Source organism: Seriola lalandi, unplaced genomic scaffold, assembly GCF_002814215.2.
Source record: "Seriola lalandi dorsalis isolate HSWRI2012SDOR001 ecotype SW California unplaced genomic scaffold, Sedor1 jcf7180002054885, whole genome shotgun sequence".
Taxonomy (NCBI): domain Eukaryota; kingdom Metazoa; phylum Chordata; class Actinopteri; order Carangiformes; family Carangidae; genus Seriola; species Seriola lalandi.
The window spans coordinates 1,165,821-1,180,424 of NW_019525437.1; the positions used below are offsets into that span (position 1 = coordinate 1,165,821).

General features: G+C 42.6%; 1 protein-coding gene across 1 annotated transcript in view; it reads right to left on the reverse strand.

Moving 5' to 3' along the window:
• Positions 1-14,235, reverse strand: part of LOC111671621 (AP-1 complex subunit mu-1) — a 36,600-nt gene extending 22,365 nt beyond the window's left edge. The window contains exons 1-10 of the mRNA XM_023428755.2: positions 14,077-14,235; positions 11,844-12,000; positions 10,905-10,972; positions 9,357-9,487; positions 9,015-9,162; positions 7,507-7,633; positions 7,232-7,374; positions 6,087-6,158; positions 5,814-5,972; positions 5,471-5,596 (exon numbers count right to left, since the gene is read on the reverse strand). Of these exons, the coding sequence (XP_023284523.1) occupies positions 5,471-5,596; positions 5,814-5,972; positions 6,087-6,158; positions 7,232-7,374; positions 7,507-7,633; positions 9,015-9,162; positions 9,357-9,487; positions 10,905-10,972; positions 11,844-12,000; positions 14,077-14,118 (1,173 nt within the window). The 5' untranslated portion in view covers positions 14,119-14,235. The remainder of the gene's footprint in view (positions 1-5,470; positions 5,597-5,813; positions 5,973-6,086; positions 6,159-7,231; positions 7,375-7,506; positions 7,634-9,014; positions 9,163-9,356; positions 9,488-10,904; positions 10,973-11,843; positions 12,001-14,076) is intronic.
• Between the last annotated feature and the right edge of the window lie 369 nt (positions 14,236-14,604).

The following is a 14,604-nucleotide window of genomic DNA, read 5'->3' on the forward strand; positions in this document are numbered from 1 at the left end:
GAAATAAATCATGTACTCATCCCGGCAGTAGCCCCCGTGGCACTCAAAATTTCCCTGGAATTTTCTAGTATGTTTTACCCCTCACCTTTTAAAAATGTAACACAGTAGCACATTCACTGACAGTACTACTAACTGACTTTGTACTTATATCTGAGCACATTTTTACTTGTACTTGACAAAAGTTTCCTTTAAGTAGTGATCGGCCGTTCAGCTGCTGTGGTAACTATTATCTGAAGGAATAGGATTTTCAGATGTGTGATTTTACTGCCTTTTGATATGTGCTGATGTTCACCACTCTATGATTAAGACAGAAACACACACAATAAATATGGAGCACATAGACATTTGTTCACTATCGCACCAGCAACATTTAACCCCAAACCCTAACCATCACCACACCTTACTACCCCCCCCACACACACACACACACAGAGTTTAAGACCCCTGCTTACACACTTTAACAATGTGCTCCCTTTAATAACAGCTGCCTGCAGAAGTGCTCCCCTCACAGAGCAGCTACCATGTCTCTGTGGCATCCTCTGTTTTTGTGTATGTGTGTGTGTGTGTGTGTGTGTGTGTGTGTGTGTGTGTGTGAGTGTGTGGTACTAGCAGGGACCTTGGGGGTCTTGCCTCAGGCCACATAATAGCTCTTCATCACCAGTGATCTCTCAGTAATAGCAGGCCTTACAGCAGCTAATGGCAGCATCTCTCTAATGATGTCTCCATTGATGCAAGTCCACACAGTTATTTTGAGAAAACTGTGGCTTCTCCGGCACCCGCCTCTGCTCTTGTCTCTGTCTTTACAAGGTGCCATTAGTTGAGGTTGAGCCTGTGAGGTGAGTGCGGCCGGGTTAGAAGTGGATCTGGGTTCATGACGATGAAAATGCCCGGGCTAATTGAAGGCAGCGTCTGTAGCTCGGGGTTCACAGTGAGGCCTGGTGGAGGTCTGCGGTTCAGCTCTCAACAACTGACTCTCCGGAGTTTATTATTACACTCAAACTAAACCAACAGCAAAGACAATGGCTGCCTTGTTATCCAGTCTCCTGAACCAAACCCAGCAGGGCAGCACATAAACAGCCCGACCACTGAACTTCAATTAAGTGACTAGTTCCGGTTTGTTACAACTCGGCTCTTCTTTTAGTCCTGACACATATTTCTGTCAGTCATGTCCACATTGTTCTCACTACAGTGACTGCTGAGATCCAGAAACACACTGTGATGGATGGGAACACTGACAGCAGACAGTTTACATTCATGGGCCTGTTTCAAGAACCACTCATATCAACATGATGTTTTCTAGTGATTTAAGATAATTTCATTTTTAATTTAATTAATCACATTGGCCATATTTGGAATTTTCCTAGATCCACACAAAATTCTCTAGAGGCCACGACCTGACATCTGAGAAAGACTGAATGAATGAATGTATGAATTTGGGGTTTATTGAAATTAAACACTCAGTATGAACTGATTAATACTTTTAAAACCATTGAAGCTGCTGTCTGGTTGGCAACTTATACATTTTTTTATTGTTTTCTTTCTCTAATAAACTGTAGGAAGCACTGGAACCATAACTGCTGCATCACAGAGGAATCATATCTTTAATAATCTATGAATATGTCTAATGACTTTAGAGTTAAAGTAAAAAACTTGTCTAATTTAGTAAAAAACTGAATTCATTCATTCAAGTTCATGAAATTTAGAGGAACAGATAACTCTCCCCTCCTCCTCCAACACCACTAACATCATCTGAAGGTTAAACTTCCAGAGAATTGAGCATCATACAGATGAATAAAATGAATCTGAGTGGACTGTAAATTACTAGCCAAGCTCCGAGCTCACAGACGGGAGCAGTTCTTACTCTCTGAGCTTGAGATGGTTGTTATTCTTAATAGATATTCTCATCTAAATATGTGACAGCTGCTAAATATTGTGTAATATTCCCAGACCACTTGAAGTCAAATTCTTTCCTTTTCTTGCCAGATGCAGAAAAAGCCTTGAATAGGTCAGAGTAGGAATATCTGCTCCATGTGCTGCAGTGAATTGGCCTTAGAGATCATTTGGGATAAAGGATTGGATAAAGGTATGAAACTCCCTGTGGCCAAGATTATGATTAATGGATGTTCCTCTGATCCATTTCCAGTCCACAGAGAGACACTTCGTGGGTGCTGCCCTTTATCTCGGCTTCTTTTTACACATCCTCTTGAACCCTTCAGGCAACCATAAAACACAGTCACATCACTGGAGGCAAATTAGCGGGCATGGACCAGAGAATATAATCATATGCTGATGATGATTTGCTTTTTGTTACAAATCCCAAAACTCAAGCTCAGCAATTGTCTTTATCATTGGTCAGTTATCTGAGATATCCGGAGACAAAATCAACTTATCAACACATCAGAGGCTTAAACTCCAGGAGATTTAAACAACCAGAGAACAACTGACCAACTTCAACAAATAAATGAAGCCAGCAATGTCATGTATTCCCAGTCTGAAAATGCCCTAAGGGATACAGGAGAATATCCTCAGTCTTTATTCTGTGTGCAGAAATGCATTTTATAGTTCAGCTCAAGTTAACAGCACTCAGCAAGGACGCACACTGTGATTTACCAAGCTGGATTATCAACTGCATTATCAGATGACCATCACATGACTGGACAGTAGGAATAACAGAAAACACGCTGAAAGATAACGATGAGCTACCTCAGGCAACATCAACATCAACTTCTAACACACTGAAAGTCCTGCTGATAAAGAAACAGAGTGGATGAGAAAATGTGAGTAGAACAGTGTGTTATTGTGCGTCCGCTGTAAGCATGACCCAGAGGACACAGGTTCCAGCTGCTGGGGCTATAAAATATTATAGCCCAAACAATACAGAGCTCTGCCCCTTTACAAAGCCTCAGTGCAGCTCTTTCTCCAGGTTAGAACCAGCACTCCTGTACGCTGATGAAGCTCAGACATGTGGAGCCCCACAGCTCAGCTGCTCTCAGGCCTCTCAACTACTTGGCTGCACACAAGTGTTTTTAAACCGCTCCAATCAAACTGTGAATCCATCTGTAGCTGTGCTGAAACGGCATGCATACCTACACTGATACACTATACCTACACCTTGTAATTCCAAAGCTTTCAGGAAGTAAAAACAGCCATGATGTCATACAGGGGACTTTCATAAACTCAGACAACAGACCAGACTGAAAACTGTTACATCAAGTCATGTTCCTGTGTTTTGATTCAACAAATCTCTGCCGGTCTTCACTTTGTCAGAAACACTACAGGTTGCATGTGAGAGGAGAGGATCCTACATGTATCAGTCTCTGGTGATCAGGGTATGGTGGAGTGCGTAGCAGCCGAAAGTTGCAAGCTTGCCCTGCGCACCCCTGCATCTTCATTATCTGTTTTGTATCAAAGATAAGTTAATAAGCACTGTGCAAACAAGTGATTTTCCTTCTGTATCTGCAAATGGCTGTGTAGTGTCTGACTGTCAGTTCAGACCGAAAGTAGTGAGAGAGACAAAATTCACTCTGCCTGCTTTGCTGAGGACGCTGGGGAAGTTTGTGGGCGCTCTGACATAGACTAAAAAGGCAGCTAGCAAGTTTGTTCAGAAAGCATCTTTGTGCCAACTGACCAAAATCAGGGTCTAAGTTAATTCTATGAAATATTTTAAAGCTCCGTATAGTTTAAAGGTCTCTGTCCATGTGTAGTTTGATTATAGATCAGGTCTAGGTTCTATATTAATACTGTGAAAGTATCAAAGCCTCAGTCCACAGAGAAATGCACACAGCCTGTATTCAGAAACTGAACCTTAAAACCAGCCGTCAGGACTTCTGGAACTTTGTGATGTCACAACAAAGCAGCCAAGCCCCGCTCACCTTGACCCACCATCCAAGTTTGCAGGATTTGGTTCCTCTGAGTGTTTACCTGAAATCTGCTATATTTTTATTGGATCACTCAGAAAACAGTCAGCCAATCAGAAAAGAAGCTGAGAGCCTCCTCTCTTCTGATTGGCTCACCGACCTGCTGTTACTAAAGCTCCAGAGAGAAGCCTGAGAGAGGAGATGTAAAACTACACTGAGATGGTTTTTGGTTCTTAAAACCACAAATATATCTTCTAAACTTTTGATGGGAACCAGAGTTTACACGATTGTGTTCTCCTGTGTTTTCTAGAGAGGATCACTTCTACATTATGATTGGTTGTCACCAAACCGCGTCATAGCTCATTACCATGAAGTTGCCTGGACATAAATTTTTCCTCCATAAAAAATGAATGACTTCCGGTCACTTTGCTGTTCCCACCGCTTCCAGTCTGAACATACAGTACCTGTTGAAAGTCTGTGTGTATGTGTGTGTACATACTAAAAGATTGTCTGCACAGGAGGCATTTCAGCCATGTTTTTCAGTCAGATGGAACAGATGTGCCTCTATTTTAATCAATACAGCAGCTCAAGTTAATTTCATATCATACAAGTATAAATTAAACCTGATGCAGATTTTTAGGATTCAACTCTATTCTCAACTCTATACAGGGACTGTGTGTTGAGCTCTGATGTTTAAATATCTTACACTCGCTGTGTTAACTGTGTCTATTACAGTGTGTGTCCACTGCCTGTGTTCAGTCACTGGTGAAGAGTAGGGCTGGGCAATTAATCAAATTTTATTTTGGATTATAATTTTGGCCTCCAAAGATTATAAAAACAAGATAATCAAGAGAAAACAATTATTGTGCCGCATTCCATTTCACAACAAATTTCAGTTCCTCTCTCAGCGCTAAAGAAATGAGGGAAAATAGATTTTCGTATTTGTTGTTGCAACAAAAAAGTTCTCTTCCACATTCACAATCATCATCATTTCTGATGATGATGCATTTTCACTTTTTCCTGCTCAGAAGTCCATCTGCATCTCTCTCTCTGACCATGTGTGTGAGGGGCGGGGCAGCACTCTCACACACCTTGGAGCACCGTGCACCACACACACATAACACACACACACACACACACAAGACCCTGCACTTAGTGACAACAGAAACAACTCAACGTTTTGAAGTGTGTTCAGTCTTTGTCATGCGAGGAAACACGAGCAACCTCTGGACACATCTGGTGAAATGTACAGTTTCCTACCAACTGGCTCGTAGCTCATCCGTCGTTGCGTCAGGTGTATTGTACGCTGCAGCCTGGAGCCCACACACAGAGTTACACTATGCAGCGGATTGTGGGGGGGGGGGGATTTCAGTCTTTTTCCAAAGGCAATGAGTGTGTGTGAAGCATCAGGATAACACAGGATCATTGATGGTGTCCACTGTCTGCACTCTCCTTCTGTCTGTATTCCTTTTACAACAGCGCCATCCGGTGGCTGCACACACATTTATACAAACACCAGAAACATCTGCAGCTTTACAGAGGAACTACAAGACCTCTGAACATCTGGATTCAGGCTCTACTCACAGAGCAAAGATGAACAAATTGTTTCTTACCTGGATGCCAGAGGTGGTGAAGTAGGGGATCTCAAACTTGACACTGATGGGAGGTTTGCCTTCTTTGTCCTCTGCCTCCACACTGGGCAGGCCAAAGTGGGCCCTCATGAGATATTCTTTACCACCCTGAAACCACATTGGAGCAGGTTAAGCTGTGTATTCACTGGGTTCAGTACAGAAAGCAAGAATAAACTGATGATACGTCATCTTCCAACAGGTAGACTCAGGACCACTCTAAATCTGTCTGTACAAGATAATCACGCTATGTCTAACACTGTCATGATGCAGTGTTTTAATTCAAGGTATTGATTGTCAGTGAAAAGTAGATGAGTGGTTGACGTACTGGGAAGGATTTGATGGACCAGACTATCTCACTGTTCTCTGGGATCCACTTGACGCTCCCCACGGTGGTCTTAAATTTAGGTGAGTCAGCGTCGGTGGGGACTGGGATGTGAATCTCTACATTGTTGGCTGTGGACCGTCTCTTGAACTGACTCTTGGCCTGTAGGAGGAGGAGAGAGGAAAAGATGGAGAGATGAAGAGAATGTATAACAGTCTGTTATACTTCATGCTCTACATGTTATTTGACCCCGTAAAGAGCAGACTGGGACTTTACCTTGATCATGTACTCGATTCTACTGTGCGAGTGTTTCTCAATGACTGACTCGATCCAGATCAGTGGTTTGACCTGAGGACATGAAACACGGCCGTCATATCAAACAGTGTAGTCAGAGAAGCTCATATAAAATGTTTATCTTACCGACCCTCTCCCACACACATCCACAGACACACACACACACACACACACACACTGATCACCTCTGCTGCACACACACTCATAAAGTGGCTTCCACATAGACCCTGCTGCTATTTGACTTTGCTGCTATTTATCCATGCTCATATACCTCACATGCCACTACACCTACACTGTATATATGTAATGTATGTATGTACGTTTTACTGCACTAAGATTATCTTCCCTACAACAAAGTTTTTATCAAAATGTGTGCAGTCATGTAGTAGTAGTTATTGTCATTCTCATTATAACATAACAGGTTTTGTTTTGCTCTATTGTTGCATAGGTGGAAATTGCAACAGGGACAGGGGGGACATGTCCCGCCCTTTTTCTAAAGGTTGTCCCCCTCAGTATATCATTGTAAACCTGACTATGCAAATTTAGGTAATATAATATGTATTTAAAGCTCTGTGTTATCAATCCATGAGGTTATTATAAAGATCAGCTCTATGTGTGATTAAGAGAGAGCAGAATCATCTGTTGACCAGCAGGGAGAAATGCGCTTCTGGCTTCTGGCGTGAACAGCTGAGTAGCATATAATGCTCGACTTGACTTCACACACACACAGAAAAAACTAGTTGTTCACGTCTATGGTCAGATAAAAGGCAGGAGGGAGGTAAACGACCTCGTTCAGTCTCCTCCTGCTCTTCGTGGTCTCAGTAAAGACCATCACATAGTCAGTGTGCTGATGCCATCAGAGAACTGTGTTCAAAACGTTGTCTTTTTACTGCCGAAAAAATCCAGCTCTTCATTTGTCAGGACAGATTTATGTGCCACAATCAAATTTCTATTTTATGTTAATTCAGTGTCTGACAGCAGCAGCAGGAGAACAACTAAGTCAGGAGTTCAGTTCTGTTGTCTGCCGGCAGAAACAGGACAAAGAGGAGATGTAGCAGTTTTCATATTGGCCCAGTGTTTTTGTGAGGATGGCGATCTGTGTGTGTGATGTGCTGCTGCTGACTCACGTGTGTGTTGAGGCGGTAGGACATGAGCTCAAACTCCCCGTCAGGAGGAATGAAGGAGATGGTGCGGTCATTTTCAAAACGAGACAGACGGACACACTGATGGAACTTCACATCCTCCAGCTCCACTGACTTACTCTTTCCTCCTGAAGACGAGACGGAGCAAGTGGAGTCACAGACAGACAGAGGACAGGGACAGAGAGGATGAAGAGACACAGAATTAAAAGTGTGTGCAGTGATTTATTTCATCCATGTTTCCCAGTGGTTGAGTTACTCACGTCCGGTGTTCTCGAACAGGACTTTGTCGTTGAGGCCCAGTCTCAGCTCCGGCATCCCGGACAGGAACACCCTCATCTTGATGGAGCCCACGATCTCACTGCGCAGCACGTTTCCATTGGCACTGACCTGGAGCAGGGCGAGAGAGCTTTAGGTGTACAACAGTACATCTAACACACCCAGTCCAGCTCAGGACACTTTGCTCTGGAGATGCTGTTTCATCAGTAAATGAATATTTGAACAACATTAATTTGGTGATGTTAGGGTTATAATGCTTCTATAAATCGGAAGTGTCATAAAGGCAAGATGTGTCCTCAGATCGAGCCGCACTGATAACAGCTTCCACCAGCACAGCTGTGTGGTCAGTACAGTTACCTGATCTGAGGAACAAACTAAAAGATCAAACATGAGTACAGATGGTCAATCTGTGTGCAGAGCCACAGAAAGGGAATCAGGCAGTCACATGCAGCAGCAGCATCATTAAGTTATCTGAAAATCCTGCCACAAAACAGTAAAAACAGTCTTGTATTTACTTTAGATTCTCAAAAAAGATACTCTATAAATCATAGCTGAAGACAGGGCTGGAATTATTTTTTATAATAAAGAGCAGCAGGCATGTTTCACAGTAATGACTGATCTTAGAAGTGAGGAGCACTTTCGAAGAGAGTTTGTCACGGCCCTGGATGGGAATTTGTTTTCTCCCTGTGTTCTCCTTGTGTCTCTGCCTCCTTGATCTGTGTGTCTGTGTTCAACTCCAGCCACTCTTCGGCAATACCTCACCTGTGCGGCCCTGACCTGCCTCAGCCTCACCCTCTCCATTCATCTGCCCACAACCCTTTCATATTCAAAACACCTTTTATATATTCTTAGTGACTGTGTCCGCTCCTGGGTCATGAGAGCTAAATACGAACGTGACAGAGTTTTGATAAACGCTCATCTTTACAGGACGGAGCAGAGCTGAGAGGAGAGTGAACACACGTCAGCTGTCCATGGTGCTGAACATGATGCTCAACACACTTTAAAGTAACTTTGCATATTAAACTGTCTGTAAACTGAGCTATATATTAAAATATATACAACACAAAATACAAGTGTTGTAAACAACAACAAAAAAATATTTTGGAACTGTTCAGTTTAAAAATAAAACTTAATATGCAGTAAACTTAACATTAACTTATCCATCACTAACCAGCTGCTGCCCACAGATCCACTACAGACCTGTGTATCAAATGTATCCAAGGGAGACAACCACACTTTTATATTAAGCTGTTCATGTTTCACAATAAAAGCCTACCAGTGGGAGTATGTATTTTGTACCTGCGGAAGGGTTTTATTGTGAAATACCTACAGAAAGTGTTTCATCTACATTAACTACAAAGTAGAGCTGACTGTCATTAGAAAGTGAAAGAAAAGACTAATAGTGTTACTTGAGAAGTGAGAGCATTCAAGTCCTAAGTTAATGACCATCATTAATAGTACTGTAGTTAAAAGCATGTATATGTGTTCTCACCAGCAGGTTGACTGACTCTATGACATCTAGGAAGACTTCATTCTTCCTGTATTTGATGCCCTCTGACCTCCAGGACACAGCATTGGTGACAGTGGCGGGAGGACGAGGGGCCCCGGTGTCCAGCTTGTGGCCCTCCTGAGTGATGTATCTGCCAGAGGGGGACAGCGGATTAGATAAACTGATCACCCAGGACTCACAGAGCAGTTCTAACTCTGATAACTAATAAGAAAGACAAGAAAACCAAACAACAAACAGATGCCAGCACAGCAGTGAGGCGAGGATCATAACATGTGTGATGAAACAGCAGATGTCAGAGGCTGTGACCTGTCCCAGGCTTCTTACTCCTGCAGGATCTTGCTGTCTGTGGTCTGAGGGTAACCAAAGTCCATCAGCTCATCCAGCAGCTCATAGATGATGACAAAGTTGTCCCTGATGCTCTCCTCCTCCAGCTCTTTGAAGTACTCAGAGAAGACCTGCGAAGCCAGGATCACACACACACACAGTGTTAGCATGTGTCCACGAGCTGTGTGCGTCACGGCACCAAAGCCACAGTCCAGTTAAGGCTCCAATCATAAACTGGCTTTTCTGATGTGTGCAGTCAGAGGGACACATCGTCATTTTACACATGAAGGTTGGTTTACAAGTCAAGTATAACTGACACAGATCTGCATCTGTTTTAAAGCAGGTGTCAACACACATTGCCGTTCAAATGTGATCAGATTATATGGTCCAGCCCACACTGTGATCAGATCTCAGCAGCTGTAAACATCTGTAACATTCTAGCTCAGCAAGCTGAAAAGTCACCTAACTCACCCGTCCCTTCCTGCCTTCTCAAACAGCTGGACACAAGGCTATAGACGAAACCTCCTCTCCAAAGGAAAAATAAGTTGATTAAATACAGCAGCGATGCTACAGGAGACCTTTACACACAAGACCCAAGTCCACTAGCTCTGCCTACTTAATCTGCATTTTTAGATCTGACCATAATGCAGGCACAATCAAAATCATGAAAACATTAACATCCACAGATACAGGCTGCATTTTAAAGAGTCACCACAGCGGTACCTCTGTAAAAGTTACTGTTCTGATGCCAAATAAAAAGTAAATTAAATCAAATCACCATAACTAAGTGGCCAAAAACTGTTACTGTGATCAGTGGGGTGCTGACTCAGCAGACTGCAGTTTTCTTCATGTGCTGAAGCAGCTCATCTTCATTCATTCTGTTGCTAATGTTTACATTTTGATTTCCAATGTCTGATAATCACTTTGACTTTGATTGTGTAATGACGCTTTCACCACACACAGACTGCGTTGTGAGCTCCTGTCAGGCCATTCATCCATTCATATGCTGAAGGTTCTTCATCATTATATCATGTGGCCAGTCACAGACGCTGGTTTCACTAAGATATTCAGTACAAATACAACCAACAGTTCATGATACACTCATCAACAGATTCACTGTGGTTCTCCATCAGCTGGACAAAGAAAACATCAGGTTGGTGACAGTTACAGACATATTGATTAACATCCTCGTTACTTTGTTATTGATTATCAGTGAATATTAGCAAATCCAGTGCCGCTACCCTGTCAACAGATAGAAATCAACACGCATTAGCAAAATGTTCATACACACAATTTCTGGAAGGCTTTGCTGGAAAAGTATTCAGTATCAGTATTCCTTTAGCAAATGTATAAAAATGTGCCATATCATTTCATTTTCATTCATTCATTTAAAATTCAATAAACAAAAATTGGCTTAAAGGGGATGTGGAAGTCCCCCACCCCCACCCCACCCTTACTAAGTCAAGATACAAATTCACATCAGATTGATTATTGATCATTCTGCTGGTCTGTTTCTGATATTGTTTTCTGAATGCTTATAACTCTTACCTGGATGATTTTATAGAGAAAAGAGAAAACCAGGGAGACACAGGCGTTCTTCTTAGTCGTGGCTACAACTGGTGATGCAAGTGGTTAAGGTGACAAGCGACCAGGCGTGGATGTGATATAAAACATACATGAAGCCTCTGGTTAAAGAGTGGCAGCAGACTGAGACACACAAACAAAACTGTGTCTGCTGCAGTAAAGCAAAAGCAAAGCAGTGACATGCATCTGCCCCCACACCACCGTCACTGCAGGAAACCTACAGTCACCTGTAGAGCTATAGGAGAGAGAGCATGACATCATGAGGGGTGGGGGCACATGATGTCAGAGGGTCTTCAACAACGACAACAACCAAACTGAAGACATGCCAGTGCTGTTTCAAGTAACATATTACTGTGAAGGTGGTTGTAACAACTGAAATAGAAATACTATGTAATACAAATACACTACCAGCACTTGAAATTACATTCAGTCATAAACTTTATAATAAATATTGCATTGTATTATTACTGACACAGTTTTTTACAGCCTTATATTTGATCAACAGTCACAGACTGAAGACTGATTGTAAATATCTATGTATAAAATGATCTATGGATCATTTTTGTCCTTGAGTCGTGGCTGCAGGTGAAACTTCCACCAACATGTTTCTCAGCACCTCTGTTCTCTCTCATCTGGATTTCAGCAGCTGGACGATCAGACCACACTGAGAGATTTAAGGGACAATAACATTCTACAAAGTGTCCTGTGGTTTCCAGTGAAGATTACTCCCTTGATGCCCTTTATTGATGTGTTCTGACTGTTTCACTCTGAACTGATTCAGTAAAAATCCTTTTAGGTGAATTACATGTGTTTGCTTTTCTTACAGACCTTGATTCTCACAGTGACTCAGAGTGCACTTTGTAAAGAGGATGATCCAGGACCCTGAGGACCTGTCAAAGATACGGTACAGGTTGTTGTGTTTGATCCACATGAAGCGGACTCCTCCATGGGCCAGGATCGGAGACAGGTTTCCTTCCTCCTCCCTATCCATCAGGATGGGCATGAAGTGCTCGATCTCTGACATGTCAACATCTCCCCGGTAGTTCCTGCAGATCAGCACCTGAAAGATATGACAAGTTTCTCTTCACTCTGTGTTTCGTCTCTGTTGCTACATCTCTGCTGCCTGAGCTCAGTCTCACCTCTCCTATCAGAAGACCTGGAGCTGTTGCTGAGCAGTGACTGTATTAGCAACTATTTACTCACCGTAGAGCTGCCACCACATATAAAAGGCAGATGAAATACTGGGCACTGGAAACTTTTTAAGGGATGTTCCAAAAAAGCAGGTCGGCAGGCCGGAGTGTGTGAGCTCAAAAAGTTAGATTTATTAACAAAAATATTAACAAACAGAGGAAATATGAACCCCAGGAATTCAACAAAAATTACTTCAGTCATAACAACCAAAAAAAATCTGTAGCCTCAAAGCAAACTGCCACCTTTTTCTCTCCTCTAGCATACCAAAGCCCACACACCTGCGACACACCAGGTTTCTGTTACTGCTGACAATAACAATCTACAATAAGCACAAAGAAGTGATTCAGAAGTGCACAAGGTTCACCCCACAGTCATCTTCTACAGAACAGTTTTATCATTATCTTTCCACGTACTAGAAAATGCCCAATCCCTCACTACTAACTACTGCTCACCTGTTTGAGCAGCTGAAAATATACAGACTGTGCAGCCGAGGATAAACTGCATCTCACAATCAATGTATTGAACACTCAAATCACTGTCAACAGATTCATATCAGAAAAATGTAATCATGTTATTGTTGTGCGCGGATTAATTAGTAAATTACTTTATTAAAAGTTCAGTAACACAAGTGAAGACTTTGGTCTCATGTAACACACAACAACAGAACTGCTTTCAACATTACTCTGATCAGCTTTAGGGCTGTAATTAAGAATTACCTTTGTAATCAATTAATCTATTGATTATTTTTTTAAGAATTTTTATGCCTTTATTTGACAGGACAGTAGAGAGACAGGAAATGGGGAGGCAGAGAGGGGGAATGACATGCAGTAAAGGCCGTCCGATGCGGGACTCGAACCATGGGGCGCCTGTTTAGACCACTACACCACACAATTCAATCTCAATTTCAATTTATTTTTAATCAAAAAGTTGCGGTGTGATTGGTCCATAAAATGTATGAAAACAGTGACGATGTTCACCATAATTTCCCCAGACTCAGAGCAGCTCAAAAATAAATCAGTTTACAATGATGTGAAAGTGAAAAGCAGCAGATGAGAGACATCTGAGAGTCTGGAAGCACAGATTTAACTTTGAGGTTTTCTTTTTTCTACTTCTCAGTGTCTGCTCTGCTTTCTGTTCTGCAGATGTTTTCTCTCCTGTGGATCAGTTTATCTTCTCTCATCTCCTGATTACAGCTTCCCTGACAGCTCAACACACACATCAGACAAAACACAAGCAAATGAAGAAAACATCTTCATCGATCTGACAACAAATGTGCAGCGTTTAGAAAAAATCTGCACAGACGACAGAAAAAATTAGTTACAAACAACACAGGACACTAAACATGGCCCGACTTTTCATTTCTACTGTTTTGTAACGTGTTCTGTGAATGTGTTTTCTATTTCTGGTTGTGCTGTGTGTTTAATTGTGTTAAGGGTAATAAACATCTGTATCCACTGGATTCCTTCCTCCTCTTTATGGCAGCACTAACACCAAGACAGCTGTAGCCTGTAGAGACCAGTACCAACAGGGAACTCTGGATGGTACTGGTGTCATCAGGTCTGGCAGTTGAATAACAACAGAGGTGATCTGAGTGTCAGACTAACAGACAGACATCAAGTTAACACCTGCTTCAAGAGAAAAGAGCATGTTAAGCCATTGCAGAAAAAAAATTGAGAATAATGTGACTCTCTTCTGCAGAGGAAATATGCATCACATGAGAGCATCCTACTGTGCGTGTGTGTGTGTGTGTGTGTGTGTGGGGGGGGGGGGGGGGGGGGGGGCGCTCTGACTGGCCTGACAGCACCTGCTCTATCATCCTATCAACAGGGTAAAATGACTGTTAGTCATGTCACTGTGTCCGCCCCCCTCCCCGCTGTATAAACCCCCTGACCCTCTCTCCGTGCTACATTAAGTCAGTGCTCCAGGCGGACGGCGGGAGTCTTACCTTCCCCTTCAGGTCCAGCACGTACACCGCGCTGGCCGACATGTTGTTCTCCGCGGTGACGTCCTGTGCTCAACCACCACGACCCGGTTATAACGGCAGGCAGATGTAACGGTACCGACAGCATCCACCTGTCAGACCCGCTGGGTTAATGAGGACAGAAGAAACCGGAAGTAAACTCGACCTGTGTTCCGCTGACAACTGTAAAACTTCCTGTTTTCAGAATAAAGGGGAGTTAAAAGAGCGGGTCTAACTTTGTATTTCATCTACAGAATTTAAAAACTAGAAAATACCAATGCAGTCTATTGAGACAAAACTTTTAAATCCACAAAAAATGAAATGAAACTTCTGGCCCAACATATGTCTGGATGGTTATTCCGGCTGTTACCCTCCAGTAGTGGCAGATTGGGCCAGATTCGGGCCGTAGAACCAGTGTTATATTGGTTCAGAGGAAAACAAGCATGTGGCCCAAGTATGAGCCGGATTTACTTTCTGTAAGGCAGAATTTTGACTTTGTGTCTCTTAATGTAG